General features: G+C 43.1%; 1 protein-coding gene across 8 annotated transcripts in view; it reads left to right on the top strand.

Moving 5' to 3' along the window:
- The window catches only part of dlg3 (discs large MAGUK scaffold protein 3), a 418,354-nt gene that overhangs the window by 320,877 nt on the left and 80,523 nt on the right, over window positions 1-16,954 (top strand). For all 8 annotated transcript variants that reach the window (XM_033030629.1, XM_033030632.1, XM_033030628.1 and 5 more), the window contains one exon: window positions 8,207-8,309. In XM_033030629.1, coding sequence (XP_032886520.1) covers window positions 8,207-8,309 — 103 coding nt within the window. The remainder of the gene's footprint in view (window positions 1-8,206; window positions 8,310-16,954) is intronic.

Raw genomic sequence — 16,954 nt, 5'->3', positions numbered from 1 at the left:
GGGCCGAGAATCTCCCGTGAGGGGCTGTGGCACTCCCGTCAGAGTGGCCTAGCCCAAGGGAGAACGGTACTCACGTGAGGGCGATCCGGCTTGGGGCTGGAACAGTGCTCCGGTGGCTGGGACGGCGTTCTGGCAGCGGTGACCTGAGTCCTGGGTTCAGCCGCGGGCCAGCGGCTGCGTCCGTTGAACTGGAGGGCGGCAGCTTCGACCACCCCGGGCCGCGGTGTTTGAGCCGGCCCATTGCGGGGTTTGGTGAGCCGCGGGACTGTTTGTACCATCGCCCGGTGGGGAATCGCCTCAGCGCAGAGGGAGAAGAGGAGGGAAGAGACTGCAGCCCTAAGATTTTTGCCTCCACCACAGTGAGGTGCTTGGAGGACTCACTGTGGTGGTGTTAACTTGTGTTTATTGTTGTTATTATTGTATGATGTATGTATGACTGCAGGCACGAAATTTCGTTCAGACCGTAAGGTCTGAATGACAATAAAGGCATTCAATTCAATTCAATTCAATTTTCGATCTTTCCTCATATGACAGTCCCACCATCCAAGGGATCAATCTTGTGAACCTACGCTGCACTGCCTCAATCACAAGGATGTCCTTTCTCAAATTGGACCAAAACTGTACACAATACACCAGATGTGGTCTCACCAGAGCCCTATACAACTGCAGAAGAACCTCTTTACTCCTATACTGAAATCCTCTTGTTATGAAGCCCAACATTCCATTAGCTTTCTTCACTGCCTGCTGTACCTGCACGCCAACTTTCAGTGACCGGCGTACAAGGACACCCAGGTCTCGCTACACCTCCCCTTTACCTAACCCAACCCGTTTGAGATAATAATGTGCCCCCTTGTTTTTGCCGCCAAAGTGGATAACCTCACATATATGTATATTAACCCGTAAGTAAAGGGTATATTAACCCGTAAGAAACCAGTAAGGGTTTCGGCCCAAAACGTCGCCTATTTCCTTCGCTCCATAGATGCTGCTGCACCCGCTGAGTTTCCCCAGCAATTTTGTGTACCTTCGATATTCCAGCATCTGCAGTTCCCTTTTGAACACTATGTATATTAACCCGATTGATTCATAGTACAAGGTGGAGAAAAAAGTTTACAACATGAGTTGTAAATGTCTGCTGAAACCAGTAACGGGAAAATAGAATAAACTTTACATATTACTACTCTCCCAACCATGCTTTTTGACAAAGAGCAGAGAGAGCTTTATGCTGAGCTATCTGGTGTTCTCTTTAATCCTGGAATGTTTGCTGGGAGAGCATTGCGAGGAGAATATGATTCTGCATTTTGACAGTACCATTCTTGATCTGAGCTTACCTGAATGGACTTTGTCCTTGTCTTTTGTCTGACTGGAGCAGGCCTGATGATAACCACACTAGCTGAGGTTGGACAGAGCTTCCTTTCTCATTGCCGATATTCCATGTTGTTATTCAACAAATATTCCCAGAATTCTTTTGAATCTTTGGGCATATAATGTCGCCTGCAAGATGACTCTTGCTGTTCTATTTATACAGCAACCCTTGTAGGGTATTCACATGAAATAACAAGATTATTGGCTCTGACTCACTGTTTCATTTATGCATTCACAGAATGTGGACTTCACTGATAAAACCTGCATTTATTTTCCATCCATAATATCTCTTGAAAAGGACATGATTGATAACCTTCTTGAATCACTGCAGTCGATGTGGTGAAAGTACTTGCACAGCATTATTAGAAGTTATAATAGCCCTTCCTTTCCCTCTCTATCCACTCCCCCTTCCCAGTTCTCCCACCTATCTCCGACTACATTCTATCTTTGACCCACCCACTCCCCTGACATCTATCTCCGACTATATTCTATCTTTGACCCACCCACTCCCCTGACATCAGTCTGAAGAAGCGTCTCGACCCGAAATGTCACCCATTCCTTCTCTCCAGGGATGCCGCCTGTCCCACTGAGTTACAATAAACAATAGGTGCAGGAGTAGGCCATTCGGCCCTTCGAGCCAGCACCACCATTCAATGTGATCATGGCTGATCATCCCCAATCAGTACCCCTTTCCTGCCTTCTCCCCATATCCCCTGACTCCACTATCTTTAAGAGCCCTATCTAGCTATCTCTTGAAAGCATCCAGAGAACCGGCCTCCACCACCCTCTGAGGCAGAGAATTCCACAGGCTCACAACTCGCTGTGTGAAAAAGTGTATCCTTATACTAAATGGCTTACCCCTTATTCTTAAACTGTGGCCCCGGGTTCTGGATTCCCCCAACATCAGGGACATGTTTCCTGCCTCTAGCGTGTCCAAACCTTTTATAATCTTATATGTTTCAATAAGATACCCTCTCATCCTTCTAAATTCCAGTATATAAGCCCAGCCACTCCATTCTCTCAGCATATGACAGTCCCGCCACCCTGGGAATTAACCTTGTAAACCTACGCTGCACTCCCTCAATAGCAAGAATGTCCTTCCTCAAATTAGGGGTCCAAAACTTCACACAATACTCCAGGTGTGGTCTCACTAGGGCCCTGCACAACTGCAGAAGGACCTCTTTGCTCCTATACTCAACTCCTGTTGTTGTAAAGGCCAACATGCCATTCACTTTCTTTACTGCCTGCAGTACCTGCATGCTTACTTTAATTGACTGATGAACAAGGACCCCCAGATCCCGTTGTACTTCCCCTTTTCCCAACTTGACACCATTTAGATAAAAATCTGCCTTCTTGTTTTTTTGCAGCCAATGTGGATAACCTCACATTTATCCACATTAAACTGCATCTGCCCACTCACCCAACCTGTCCAAGTCACCAGCATTCTCATAGCATCCTCCTCACAGTTCACACTGCCACCCAGCATTTTGTGTCTACCTTTGATCTTCAACCAACATATGCAATTCTTTCTTATCTGTGCATAACTAACTCTGACCGGTTTGCCGGTCTTTCTATTTGCGCAAAAAAGGATCGGGGAGCTTTTATGTCTATTATCTGAATGGCGTCAGTTTAGGAAAAGGGGAGGTGCAACAAGACCTGGGTGTGCATGTACATCAGACACTGAAAGTAAGCATGCAGGTACAGCAGGCAGTGAAGAAAGCTAATGACAAATTGGCCTTCATTTGCGAGAGGATTTGAGTTTAGGAATAAGGACGTCCTACTGCAGTTGTACAGGGTCCTGGTGAGACAGTAAAAGGAGTATTGTGTGCAATTTTGGTCTCCTAATTTGAGGAAGGACATTAATGCTATTGAGGGAGTACAGCGTAGGTTCACAAGGTTAATTCCCGGGAGGCGGGACTCACATATGATGAAAAAAATGGGCCGAACGGTCTTGTAGTCACTGGAATATAGAAGGATGAGAGGGCATCTTAAAGAAACATATAAATTTCTTAAAAGGATTGGCAGGCTAGATGCAGGAAAAATGTTTCCGATATTGGGGGAGTCCAGAACCAGGGATCATGATTTAAGAATAAAGGGTAGGCCATTTAGGATTGAGATGAGGAAAAACTTCACCCAGAGAGTTGTGAATCTGGAATTCTCTGCCACAGAAGGCAGCGGATGCCAGTTCACTGGATGTTTTCAAGAGATAATTAGATTTAGCTCTTCGGGCTAAAGGAATCAAGGGATATCGGGAAAAAGCAAGAATGGGGTACTGATTTTAAATGATCATATAGAATGGCGGTGCCAGCTCGAAGGACCAATTGGCCTACTCCTGTGCCTATTTTTGTATGTTTCTATGTTTACATGATCCATATCCCTCTACTCCCTGCAATTCCTCTATTAAACTTTCTCTCTCTCATCTTATAGCTATGCCCTCTGGTGTTCGACATTTCCACCCTGGGAAAAAAGTTCTGACTGTCTAACCAATCTATGCCACTCATAATTTTACATACTTCTATCAAGTCTCCCCTCAACTTCCAATGTTCCAAAGAAAACAATCAAATTCCATCCAAACTCTCCCTGTAACTGAAACCTTCCAATCCAGGTAATATACTGGTAAAACTTCTCTATACCCTCTCCAAAGCCTGCATAGAAACATAGAAAATACGTGCAGGAGGAGGCCATTCGGCCATTCGAGCCAGCACCGCCATTCATTGTGATCATGGCTGATCATCTGCACATCTTTCCTGAAAAGGGGAGACCAGAACTGCAAGCAACACTAAAAAAAAAGTGGTTGATTTGATGAAAGGAACCTTGAAGAAATACAACATTTCCCACTGACTCTTGGAAATCGCTAGCCCATGACTATTCAAAGTGGAAAATCGTTCAAGATGGACTGAGAACCTCCGAACAATGCGTTATGAGTACACAGAAGCTCTGCATGAGCAACAGAATGACTTCCTCACAAACTCCCAACCTGTCTGTCTGATCAAGCACGTCTTTCCACATTAGTCATCTCAAAAACCACTGAACCAGAGTTGAAGCAAGTCTTCCTCGATTCCAAAGAATTGCCTAAAGAGAAAATGTCACTAACTGCAATGCATCTGCTGACTTCTGTATTACAGGCCAAAGAGGATTTCAAATTCTGCAGTCTTGCCTTTTATATTGATATGCTGGGATACATCAATATTGAGGAAAGAGATTTTCACATGATCTTCCCAACTCCATTAACATTGATAACTGGATGGGACAAGACTTTAGATCTTCAATCTGACCTGAAAACCCAAAATAACTGCTGGTACTAAAAATCTAAAATGAAAATAGGAAACACTATTAACTTTCAGTTGGCATCTGTGGAAAGGAAAAGCCTTTAATAGAACTGATCTAACTTGTCAATTGCATAGTTAATCAGTTCTACCTATATCCATACACATCTTTTGCATACCGTGTATGTAATCCTGTGTGTGGCTTCAACAGGTTTGCACTTTGTTTTTACATCATGGTGTAAATACATCATGCTTGCTCTACACTCCTCATTGAAGCAATGTTTCTCACGATGGCTTGACTGCAATGTTAGGGAGAGGGGTGGAACAGGCTATGACACTACAGACTGTGGTGGAATAAAAAGCTCTGCTCTTGGCGAAGGCTAGGACAGCCATTCAGAGGGGAGTGGGCCGCTGCAAGCCCTGAGGGTCGACCGGACCAGGCGCCACTTCAAGAGGCCGAGCACGTGGACCGGACGCAGCCTACAGCGGTGGAGTAGTGGAGGACACCACAGCAACGCTTGGCCAGGCTGACCTTTTAACGCTGTCAGGACAATGGGTCTTCATGGTCAGATGCACTTACAACAACTGGGACTTGAAAATGCTGCCAAACTGCCGATGCTGTATCCAGTCTCAGTGTACCACTACGATACACTTGTACTGTATCTGAGATGCTTATCTAATATGTATCTAAGTGCTTCTTCTTCTTGCGTATGGCGTGCACAGCCGAAAGTTGTAAGACAACTTGTTCTGTTTGATCTTCTGTTTGTGCACGCTAGGTTGATTGCATTAGTCAAAACAGGGTGGACCACGTGAAGGTTGCAATCTTCCACCCCATCTAAGTGCTTAAGTATCGTGATTCCTGTATTGAACTCTATACAGAAATGATTTTCACTGTACCTCAGTTTATGTGACAAATAAATACCATATCATACTAAGTACCAGATCTGTTTCTGAACTTATTCTATTTATGAAGGAGCCAAACAAGACAATGAAGAATTTCCCCTATGTGAGAGTCAATTCTTGTCTCCACAACAAAGTCTAACGGGGTGAGCTTAGGTTGGCTTTCCCTTATATTGTTTCATATTGTCTACATTTCACGGATTATTAACAAATTCTGATTTTACAATTATAGTACCTGTACTTTGATTAAGGTGTGCATGACTCAGTTTTCCCTCCAACGCCTGTATCATGCAGGTTGCTCAGGAGGAAAACAGCAACACCTTCCTGATGGGGGCAGTTACTTCTCCGCATTTAAAAAAATCATGTAGAGTTGCATTGAATTTGTTGTGTGTCAATTCTGCACAGTTAACAGGTGCTGCTGTAGATATTTCTCTATAAAATTTCTATTTCAAAACCCTGGCCATTGCACATGTTGCAGAGAGGCTGCCAGCTGCTTTGACCGTTTGTGATTCAGAATTAGGATGGAGTTGTTATGGTAACAGCTCTGTTTGAGATTATTATCCTGCCTCTATATCCCCAGTCTTGCATTTATTCAAAATCTAAGAATGATCTGTTATTCATATTAAACTAGAGAGCATGGAGGGGGGAGGGAAGGGGAGAGAGGGGGAGAGAAGGAGTGGAGAAACCAGACAACTACACGTAAGAAGCCAGACAACTTTTAATAAAGTTTAGCGGGCATTTAACATTACCGGTTGGTTTTCCTTGGTCCTGAAAACTCCAATGAACCAATTAAAATGCCCGGTCAGCAAAGGGGATTGCCTATGGCTACTTCGACTGCCTAGCAACCCCAAATCCACTGCACCACGAGTTCAAAAGGACCGTGCCGACCAATATTTACTCGCGGAAAGATTTTCAGCATGCTGAAAACATTTCCTCGACCAAACTGAGGCCAAGAGTATGCGGGAACTTCCCTCGAGCATGAAGGGGAGTTCCAGTGACCTCCGAGGACCTCATAGGACCACGTGTCGACCACGCTGCGAGTTTGAGTCGAAAGCAAACTCTTCTAAACTCGCAAATTCGGTCGCCGCTGTGGGACAGCCCCTTTACCAAAAGAATGTCCATGAGGGTGCTTGCATTCATCATTAATAATTTGTTATTGCATTCATATCATAAACTATTTCTCACCAAGCTGTTCACCTCCCCAGTGCAATTCATTAGATCTTGCATCTGCTGCGGCATAAGGGAACTTAGAACAGTCCAACATTGAAAAAATAAAGTTTTATTCCAGCATGTAAAATTTGTAGGGACATTAACCTCCTTATTTCAGTGCTTTGCCTAAACTCCAATTTGGATACGAAGCCAAGGTTCATCTGAACTACACTCATATTATTCAAGCAGAGATGCTGTTGGATCATGGAACCGCTTCACAGAAAAGACCAAGGTCTATCCCAATTATCTTCCAACAGATTGGGAGTTGTTTAATACAAATGGACATTGACAAATTGGAGCAAATAAACTCAGATTAAACAAAAACAAGTTCCACTGGTAGAGAACTTTCAGAACCTTTCATCGAAGGCTCACCAGCGTCTCTTCTTCCTGAGGAGACTGAAGAAGGTCCATCTGTCTCCTCAGATCCTGGTGAACTTCTACCGCTGCACCATCGAGAGCATCCTTACCAACTGCATCACAGTATGGTATGGCAACTGCTCTGTCTCCGACCGGAAGGCATTGCAGAGGGTGGTGAAAATTGCCCAACGCATCACCGGTTCCTCGCTCCCCTCCATTGAGTCTGTCCAAAGCAAGCGTTGTCAGCGGAGGGCGCTCAGCATCGCCAAGGACTGCTCTCACCCCAACCATGGACTGTTTACCCTCCTACCATCCGGGAGGCGCTACAGGTCTCTCCGTTGCCGAACCAGCAGGTCCAGGAACAGCTTCGTCCCGGCGGCTGTCACTCTACTCAACAACGTACCTCGGTGACTGCCAATCACCCCCCCACCCCCCGGACACTTATTATCACTTATTATTATTTATTCAAATCATTTGCTATGTCGCTCTTCCAGGGAGATGCTAAATGCATTTCGTTGTCTCTGTACTGTACACTGACAATGACAATTAAAATTGAATCTAAATCTGATCTGAAAGTCACGTTCCTCCTGAGCCTGCAGCACTCATATTTCATGTCCCAAATTTATAATATACTGTATCCAAAATGTTTTGGAAGAAATCCACAGAGCATTGTTTTTGGACAAGGTGCAGGATGACAAGTTTCTCATCCTGCACCTTGATGGTGACAAGGCGCAGGATGACAGACAAACTAATCTGCAGACCTGCGAAAATTGAGAGATGGATCAAGAAGGCTTTGGTAAATTGGCCATCCTCAGTCAGGGAGCATAAACATTGAGCATAAAAGTTGTGACGTTATGTTACATTGGTAAGGCTACACTTGGAGTACAGTGTTCAAGCATGGAGAGAACATTCATGAGGATATTGCCAGGACTTGAGGGGCTGAGCTAATCTGATTGAAGGGTCTCGACTCAAAATGTTGCCCATTCCTTTTCTCCAGAGATGCCGCCTGTCGTGCTGAGTTACTCCAGCATTTTGTGTCTACCTTCAATTTAAACCAGCATCTGCAGTTCTTTCCTACACATGTTATAACTAATTCTGTCTGTTTGTTTCAGGTAAATGGCGTTAACCTTCGGAGTGCTACACATGAGCAGGCAGCAGCTGCACTCAAAAGGGCTGGTCAGACTGTGACCATCGTAGCTCAGTACCGACCAGAAGGTAGGATGTATGGAATAAGTCAAATTATTTCATATGAGATCCATGTGTTACTTGTGACGTGCTCCGATTCAACAGTAGTCTATTTTACATTGTGCCCCTCATTGTTAGTTGATCCATTTGAACTTTTAATCTAAAATGCAATACTGTTTAGTTATAATACTGGATTAGGAAAATAACCCCAAGGAGTATTATATATGACCAAACAACAGCTCAAGGTAAGTCTCCAAAGGCAATGTTAATAAATGTGTTTTTATACCATTGCCAGTGCACCATGTTCTAATCCACTTTCTCACTCAAGAAAGCAAATAGGAAACTGTTGAATGGGCTGAATGTTCTGGGCCCTTGGCTACTCCATTATTATATCAGTACCTAAACTTCCAAAGTACTTTATTGATTGTAAAATGATTAAAGCAAGGAAAGGTGCGATATCCTAATGCATGCCCTTTTCCCCTTTACAAATGGTGAATGGTCTCAGAGAACTATGAACCACAGGAAACTCAAAGGAAAGATAATACATCTTCTGTAGCCAAAAGATAAGATAACACCAATGGATATCAGTGAGGCAATTATAAAGCAAGTACATGACTTGAAATAGGGATTGATATGATGAGGTGAAAACTGGAACTGGTAGAGCACCAATGTGATTCTCGTTCATATGTACTTATTTCTTCTTTTTTTAATTCACAGACACATCATTTACAAAAAAAAATCTTTAATGGGGTGTCATTGTTGTGAGTTAAATGCATACGGCATCGTAAATGAAAAACAAGAGCAAAAATTAAAATGGGCAATGTTTTTGTTTTTTGTGATGTCTGGCATACAAAGCTGATCAGGATATGTGATGAATTTCTTGCTTCTTTGGATATGCCATGCATTCTTTAACAAGAGTGAGGGGGATGGGGGATAGACGGTGGTGGAGAGAGCTGAATCACTACTGCATGATTTGCTTTGTGGGTTATGAAGTGGGTGTTGTTTGACATTAGATGTGGTGGGTGGGCGGGCGGTGGGGGGCATGGACTGTGGTAGGACATCAGGAGCACGACTGGGATTTGAGGGGGTTAGAGATTTGTGTCTGTGGCAAGTTTGAAGACGAATACTTTGAACAGCAAATTCAGGCACTATTGATGTAAAGCCACCACGTTCATAGCCACAATATGCAACCCATTGATGATATGTTCAATGTCAGTTCCTTGCTTCTCTGCAAGCCGATCCTGTTAGATGTCTGGTAAAAAGCAGCATGCAGCTTCTGATCTGACAGCTGCACTTACCGTGATAATACCTCTTCTCGCCTTAAAGTAGCTCTTCTTCAGCATCAGGGCTTAAACGCGCAAGGTGGATTGAAAACGCATGTGGATTTAAGCAGGGTAGGATGGGAATTTCACTTGCTTTCTAAGACAAGCATTACTAACCTAGTTTACCAGTTTCAGTAAAACCCTGTCTGTTGCTGTAACCTGATTTCCAGCTGCACTCAGGATTGCCAGCTCTGATTTTAGGAGATTCTTATGGTCTGGCAACTGGCTAGCTCACTGTGAGCCAGGAGGCGAGAACATGGCCAGGGTTGCAGTCTGGACTGTGGGCTATGTTGTGCAGCCAGAGCCAACGTTCAGAACACTTAGGGTCAGGGATGTGGGTAGTTTGCTGTCAGAGCAGGCAGGCAGGGATCTAGAATTATCGCACATTTTCCTATTCCCTTAAAGGGACACAAAATGTAGTTGTAACTCAGCGGGTTAGGTAGCATCTCTGGAGAACATAGATAGGTGACGCTTCCGGTTGTGGTCTGTTTGATTTGATCCTGACTATGGGTGCTTGCCTGTACGGAGTTTGTACATTCTTCCCATGACCCGCGTGGGTTTTGTTCCGGGATCTTCGGTTTCCTCCCACACTCCAAAGATGTACAGGTTAATTAGCTTGGTATAAATGTTAAATTGTCCCTAGTATGTTAATGTGTGGGTATCGCTGGTCGGTGCGGACTCGGCGGGCCGAAGGGCCTGTTTCCACGCTGTATCTTTAAACTAAACGAGACGGCGATGCCGCTGGTCTACACCAGCAAACCCTCCTTCGCCAGCTGCCGCACTGGCCGGCTGATGTGGCTGGAGTTGTGGCTCACATTGTAGCCCCTAGGCTGCAACACTTTCATCAGGCCACTGCCACCAACAGGACGCTTTTGGTCGCCTTGGGGCTCCCTCCCTTCTCACCAGCTGCTGCTTCTTCCTGTTGGCCATCGCTTTGTCTATTCCTTGACGTTTCAGTTCGAGACCCTTCTTCAGTCTCATATTTTCTTCTAGTTTACTTGAAAATTTATTGTAACCCTGCTTAACGTTAAAAAAAAAGTGTTTGCAAATTGATAGAAGTAATATTTAATAGTCTGGAAAATCTACTAATCAACATTACCAAGGTGTCAAGGATTCTGGGTTTTAATGCGCAAGGTTAAATAAATTCATTTGGTTCTGGTGAAAGACAGCTCATTACCTGTATTCGTACAAATCCCACCGACTGAGCTACGCAGACACTTAATATCAAAAATATATTCATAAATATTAATTCTGGTAGTATTCTGATAAAACTGTGAGCCAATTCTTTCCAACTATTTTGCTACAAGTACACCAAGTACTTGCAGCATTACCAAAAGCAGCAGGAGACGTTCTTTCTCATCTGTATTACAGCATAATTTATCTGTCTCTATTAATGTCCACATATGATTCCAACCTGCATTACAGCTTTAGTTTACCTAGGGTAAATCTTTTCATTAAAACAATCAGTCTGCTTTTGCACTTTGCAGATACGTTGCACTTAAATATATCTGCAGGAGTGTGAGATTCCTTCTAGTTTGTAAAGAAACAAAATGCTGGAGGAAATCGTCAATTCGTCCCTTCCCACCCAAACCACTTTCCCTTGCAACCGCAGGAAATGCTACACTTGTCGCTTTACCGTCCCCCCTTGACTCCATCCAAGGACCCAAGCAGTATTTCCAGGTGAGGTAGAGGTGCACCTGCACCTCCTCCAACCTCATCTATTGCATCCGCTGCTCTAGGTGTCAGCTGCTCCACATCAGTGAGACCAAGCGTAGGCTTGCCGATCGCTTCGCCCAACACCTCCGCTCGGTTTGCAGTAACCAACCTGATGGCCCAGCACTTCAGCTCCCCCTCCCATTCCGAATCCGACCTTTCTGTCCTGGGCCTCCTCCATGGCCAGAGCGAGTCCCACCACAAATTGGAGGAGCAGCACCTCATATTTCACTTGGGCAGTTTACACCCCAGCGGTATGAACATTGACTTCTCCAATTTCAGGTAGTCCTTGTTTTCTTCCTCCTTCCTCTCCCCTTCCCAGCTCTCCCACAGCCTACTGTCTCTGCATATTCCTTTCTTCTTGCCCCCCCCCCCCCACCCCCCCCACCTTCACATCAGTGTGAAGGGTTTCGACCCGAAACGTCACCTATTCCTTCGCTCCATAGATGCTGCTTCACCCGCTGAATTTCTCCAGCATTTTGTCTACCTTGGATTTTTCCAGCATCTGTAGTTCTTTCTTAAACAAAATGCTGGAGTAACTCAATGGGCTAGGCAGCATTACTGGAGAATATGGATATGTAACATTTAGGTTCGAGACCCTACTTCCTGAATAACTCCAGCATTTGGGGTTTTTCCTTGGTAAACCAGCATCTGCAGTCTCTTGTTTCTCCTTCTGGTTTGGATTTTTTTTACAGGCTAACGAGTGGATGGTATGGGTAACTATTAATCTGCTGGGAGGTATCTAATGATCCAGGCCTGCCAGGATCTATCGTTTGGTTCTTATATTAATAGGAAGGACTAAGGGAAGAAAAGAGCTGCAACATTTTGCAGGAGAAACGTTAAAATCACAGTTAAAATCAATCCAACATCCGTTTGTACGAAGATATTGATGGTGTAACATACAGATCACTCATTAGTTTAGAATGTATGTGGAGGTTCACAGTGCTAAATGTGTTTGGAGCCAGAGCTGGCAGTCCAGGGTGCAGCCAGCCGCATCCAGATTATCGATCAGTATACAGCCCGAGTCAGGGTTGTGATCGGAATATCAGGTGTCAAGAACATGGGTAGGTTTGTGGCCAGAACTCGGGTCTGGAGAGCTTCTATATTTCCTGATCCTTCTGTACTCACCCCAGGTTCACTGGGATATGTATTGTATTATTGTATAAAATAAATAAATGAAATAGCAGAATATTTGGATATGAATAGGGAGAACATCCAATAGTCAACACTAACATGGTCTAAAGGGTGTGGGAATATCAGAGTATTACTGTAATACTAGGCGATGTCATGCACGCAATGTGGATAATTTATTTTCTGTGAGTAAGAGGAAACAGGAAGGAGAACTAAACTATTGTGTAGGAATACGATGACAGGGAATAGATGGAGAAGGTTTTACTGGGACACTGGGCTTTGTTGTCTAATATACAGATTGTTGTTAAATACAGTTTATATGATGGGAATTATATTCCACATAAAAAGGCACTATCTGTGTTAAAGTTTGGCAGTGTCTGTGTTAAAGTCTATGTTACTCAGAAGTCCACACCAGTTGCGTTGAAGCTGCTGCCAGCAGCACAATTCTCCTGCCTTTAAAGGCCAACCCATCATGTGTGATACAGCAGGCTTTGTGCAGTTGGCGCACACAAAGGCATTTTGTCCACTCATACCTACCATTGTCGAGCAAGTAGAGCAAGTACAAGGTGACTCGGATTGTGGATTATGAGCAGGTGGGGCAGGTGGTTGAGAAGAATTTTGGGAGTTAAGATCAGGATCAGGATTCAGGTGAAGCAGGATTGGGAAGAGATAGAGCAATGTTTGGAAGGAAAAAGGAAGAAGGTTGGAGTTGTAGATTGGTCAGTCATATCAGTTTGTATCGGCATCAGGATTAGACAAAGAGTTTGACAGAAGGAGATTACAAACTCTGAGTACATGTACAAAATCTTTGCAGATTAGTATTTCTAGATGAGTATCTGCAGCTGAGAGGATAGGTGCAGATTAACTGTGCCTAGCTTGCCTCACTTCTGCTCACTTCTCGGAGAAGCAGAGCAGCAGATTAAGTCTCCTTGCTATTTTCCCAAGGTCAAATTTCCAACCTCCATTACCATGACGATATGGATTTTTGTAAGAAATTTACAGTGATCTGAGGTACTGAAAAGATTAACTCCGCTCCTTTCAGCAGCATTGTTGGTGAACGCTCTGACTAACTGATGCAGCAAAGAAAGGATTCTTAAAGAACTTGTAATACATGGTACATGACAAGTGGCACGCTGTCTGAATAAATGATAATGAATCAATAACTAAAGAGAACATTTTAAAACACTCAGAACCAAGAATAGTGTAAACTGCATTCCAATCCTGAATTACATAAATCCGTCTCGTGGTTTCATACATTATATTTCCCTGACCATATTTTTCCTTCCTTTTGTTTGCCTACCCAGTGTTTGCAGCTGCCGTAGTTGATTAGAGCATGCACGGGGTGGTAAAAACTAGCAGGTGGGGTAACCATTGATAGGCACCATGATCTTTTCTTGCCCTTTCTCAAATGTTCATAGATAAACTAAACAGGTATTTTTAGATAATTGGGGCAGAGATCCAGCTGGCTTCTTTGCATTCTGTGCTTTATTTACTGATGTCCAACTTGATCTACCCTCCAGGAGACCACTTGTCAACACAGCATTGTGCTGGTACTGGTGCATTCCTGGTAACCACAGGTGTTACCCGTGAAGCTGATGTGCTAATATAATGGCAGCTTTTTTTTTAAATTATAGGCGTTCTGGAGCATTCCCTTTAGATATTACAAACAATGGAACCTAGAGTGTTAATTGCAGTAGTTTTCTTGCTCCCACCGGGAGGCCCTCTAGTGTTCAATTTACAAGATAAAAGTTTCAGCCAGGAGAAAACCTTAGCTCATCTGTCCACGGTATTCCCCAGGTGCATTGCTAAGAACCCTCAATCTCATTTGTTGACAGGAATCTAATTAGTTCTTTCACAAAATCTAATAAGCTTTCTAGCTGCATCATTGGGATTTGCAATCAGTCACCCATATCTACCTTACCTTTTCCCCGTGATTAAACACCGTACACAATAGAAAGGTACACTTAAATATATATCCAAGCCTTACCTAATTTTAAATAGTTCCATCTCCTCCATGTCTTTTTAATTTAATAAAATCCTCCGTGATCAATCTTTCTTTGTTTGTCATTCCCTAAGTTAATCCATGCAGTCTCCTATCTAGGAACTGAGTACCCTTTTTGAATAAAGTAACCAAAACTGCACACAGTCCTCTTGGTTTGGACTCCCAGACCTCTCAAAGCTTTAGAATACGCATTTTCTGAAATGATATGCTAGAGCCTAACATCACAGAGGCCAAATCAGTGGATGTTTTTAAGGCAGAGATCGATTGATAGATTCTTGATTAGTACAGGTGTCAGAGGTTATGGGGAGAAGGCAGGAGAATGGAGTTAGGAGGGAGAGTTAGACCAGCCATGATTAAATGGCAGAGTAGACTTGATAGGCCAAATGGCCTAATTCTACTCCTATCCTTTATGATCATTTTGTTTACTTTAACAGACCAGAAATATTGTGTTGATGATTTTAATGATGTCCAGTTAAATCCCAAGATCTTTCTTATTCTGATCATATGCACAATAGACCATGGATTATGTTTTTCTACAATCCCATTTAGCAAATAATCCACATCAACTTTCTTCTGTTTATTCTCCGAACCTTTTGTTTCCTTTTATTAATTTGATCTGCCACAGACCGAGCTTGACAAGATCTTTTTGAACAATATTTTTCAGTATTTACCACTGCTCTGAATTTAATATTGTTTGTAGTTTTGGACAATTGGGACATGATTTCTTTACCAAAATCATTTTAAATGATCATTGCAGCTTTAATTCCAGGACATATTTGTTCAGCTGCAAAAGAAAGTACTAAAGGCATAGTGTGGAATCAAAGACCAAACACTGCATGCATAAATATAAAACATAAAACACAGACATTATCAAATATGCAGCAGGCACATGTATGCTCTAGCCTTTGAGGAATTGTGACATAACCCCAAGGAAAAAATATCAGCTTTGACTTTGAAACCAAATGTTTGCTGCTGTGTGTGCAGAGGAAGTTATCAGATTAATGATGAATATAGATCTATTGCTTCTGTTGAATTTTCAGAAATGCTGGAAGTGTGCCTTTAAAAGATCTTGCTCCAGCTACACTGAAATCAGGTGCACCACTATAGAATGCTAAGTGATCCAATACCCAGCAGATCAGCTCTGAAGAGCAAGCACATTCTAATTGTGAATGATGATAGATAATTAAACAACTTTTCATACAGATTGCACCTGAGGTTTTCTAAAATAATCAACCCCAAATAGCTTGAGCCTTCTCTCATGCACTTCCTCAACTAGGAGCTCCAGCTCCTCTTAGGAAGAGATTTGTTCATGTTTCTCTGCAGTATGGGCGGCACAGTGGCTCAGCAGTAGAGCTGCTGCCTTACAACACTAGAGACCCAGGGTCGATCCTGACTACAGGTGCTGTCAGTACAGAGTTTGTACACTCATCATTGTCCGTAATTCATCCAACAACAGCGGTGTCATTGGTGAATTTAAGGATGGAGTTGGAACTGTGTCTGGCTACACAGTCATGAGTATAGAGTGAGTAGAGCAGGGTATTGAGCACACAGTCATGAAGTACCTCTGTGCTGTTGGAACTGAGGAAAAATGGACAACTTCCAGAATTAATGTATTACAATATTTGGATCATGCATCTAAGTACCTTTACCCTAATTCATTATTTCCAGGATAAATATTCCATCTGTAGACAGATTGCAAGCTACTCCCTCACTTGGATTTCCAACAGTATTTCAAGATAGAGAAACATGGAACGTTTTGGTCGGGACCCTTCTTCAGACTAATTGTGGTGGAAGGTGGGTAGGGGAGAAAGCTGGAAGAGAGGAGAGGCAGGAGAAAGCTTGATGAGGGATAAGTAGATACATATGAAGAGGTGGTTTTAATAGACATATGGTTGGACAAAGGCCAGAGATTAAAAAAACAAAGTGTTTGAGATAAGGATAGAGGAAGAGCAAATTGTGAAGCCAGAGGAAGGAATATTGGTGGAAGGAATAGGGAAGGGAAGACATTTGTACATGTCCAGATGGGACACAGGGAAATGAGGTGGGATGGGAGGGGGGAAGGTGGGTGGTTACCAAGATAAGGGACTTCAGTTCTTCTTTGATGCAGATGTTTAAAGTCATGCGTTTCTTTAGAGTACATAAAATAAACTATTTCCTGTGACTGAAGACTAACAAGAGAATAGAAATGGAAGATGCTGGAAAATAGAAAAGGGCAATGTGATGAAATTGTTCTGATTAAGGGTCATTGACCGAAAACATTAATTTCACAGATGCTGCCTAACCCGTTGAGCATTTTTGCGGTTTTTATTTATTTTCAATAAGGAAACAATTATCTTACTCGGGTTTATGAACTAGAATGGACTGTTGGAAAGAGTGGTGACAGTAGACTCAATAATAACTTTCATAGAAATGTGAGTCATTGCATTTTGGGAAGTCTAACATGGGCAGGACCTAGACAGTAGGGCTCTGGGAAGTGTTGTAGAGCAGAGGTATCTAGAAGTGCAGGT

Source organism: Amblyraja radiata, chromosome 12 (assembly GCF_010909765.2).
Source record: "Amblyraja radiata isolate CabotCenter1 chromosome 12, sAmbRad1.1.pri, whole genome shotgun sequence".
Lineage (NCBI taxonomy): Eukaryota > Metazoa > Chordata > Chondrichthyes > Rajiformes > Rajidae > Amblyraja > Amblyraja radiata.
This window is presented reverse-complemented; position numbering and strand designations above follow the sequence as displayed.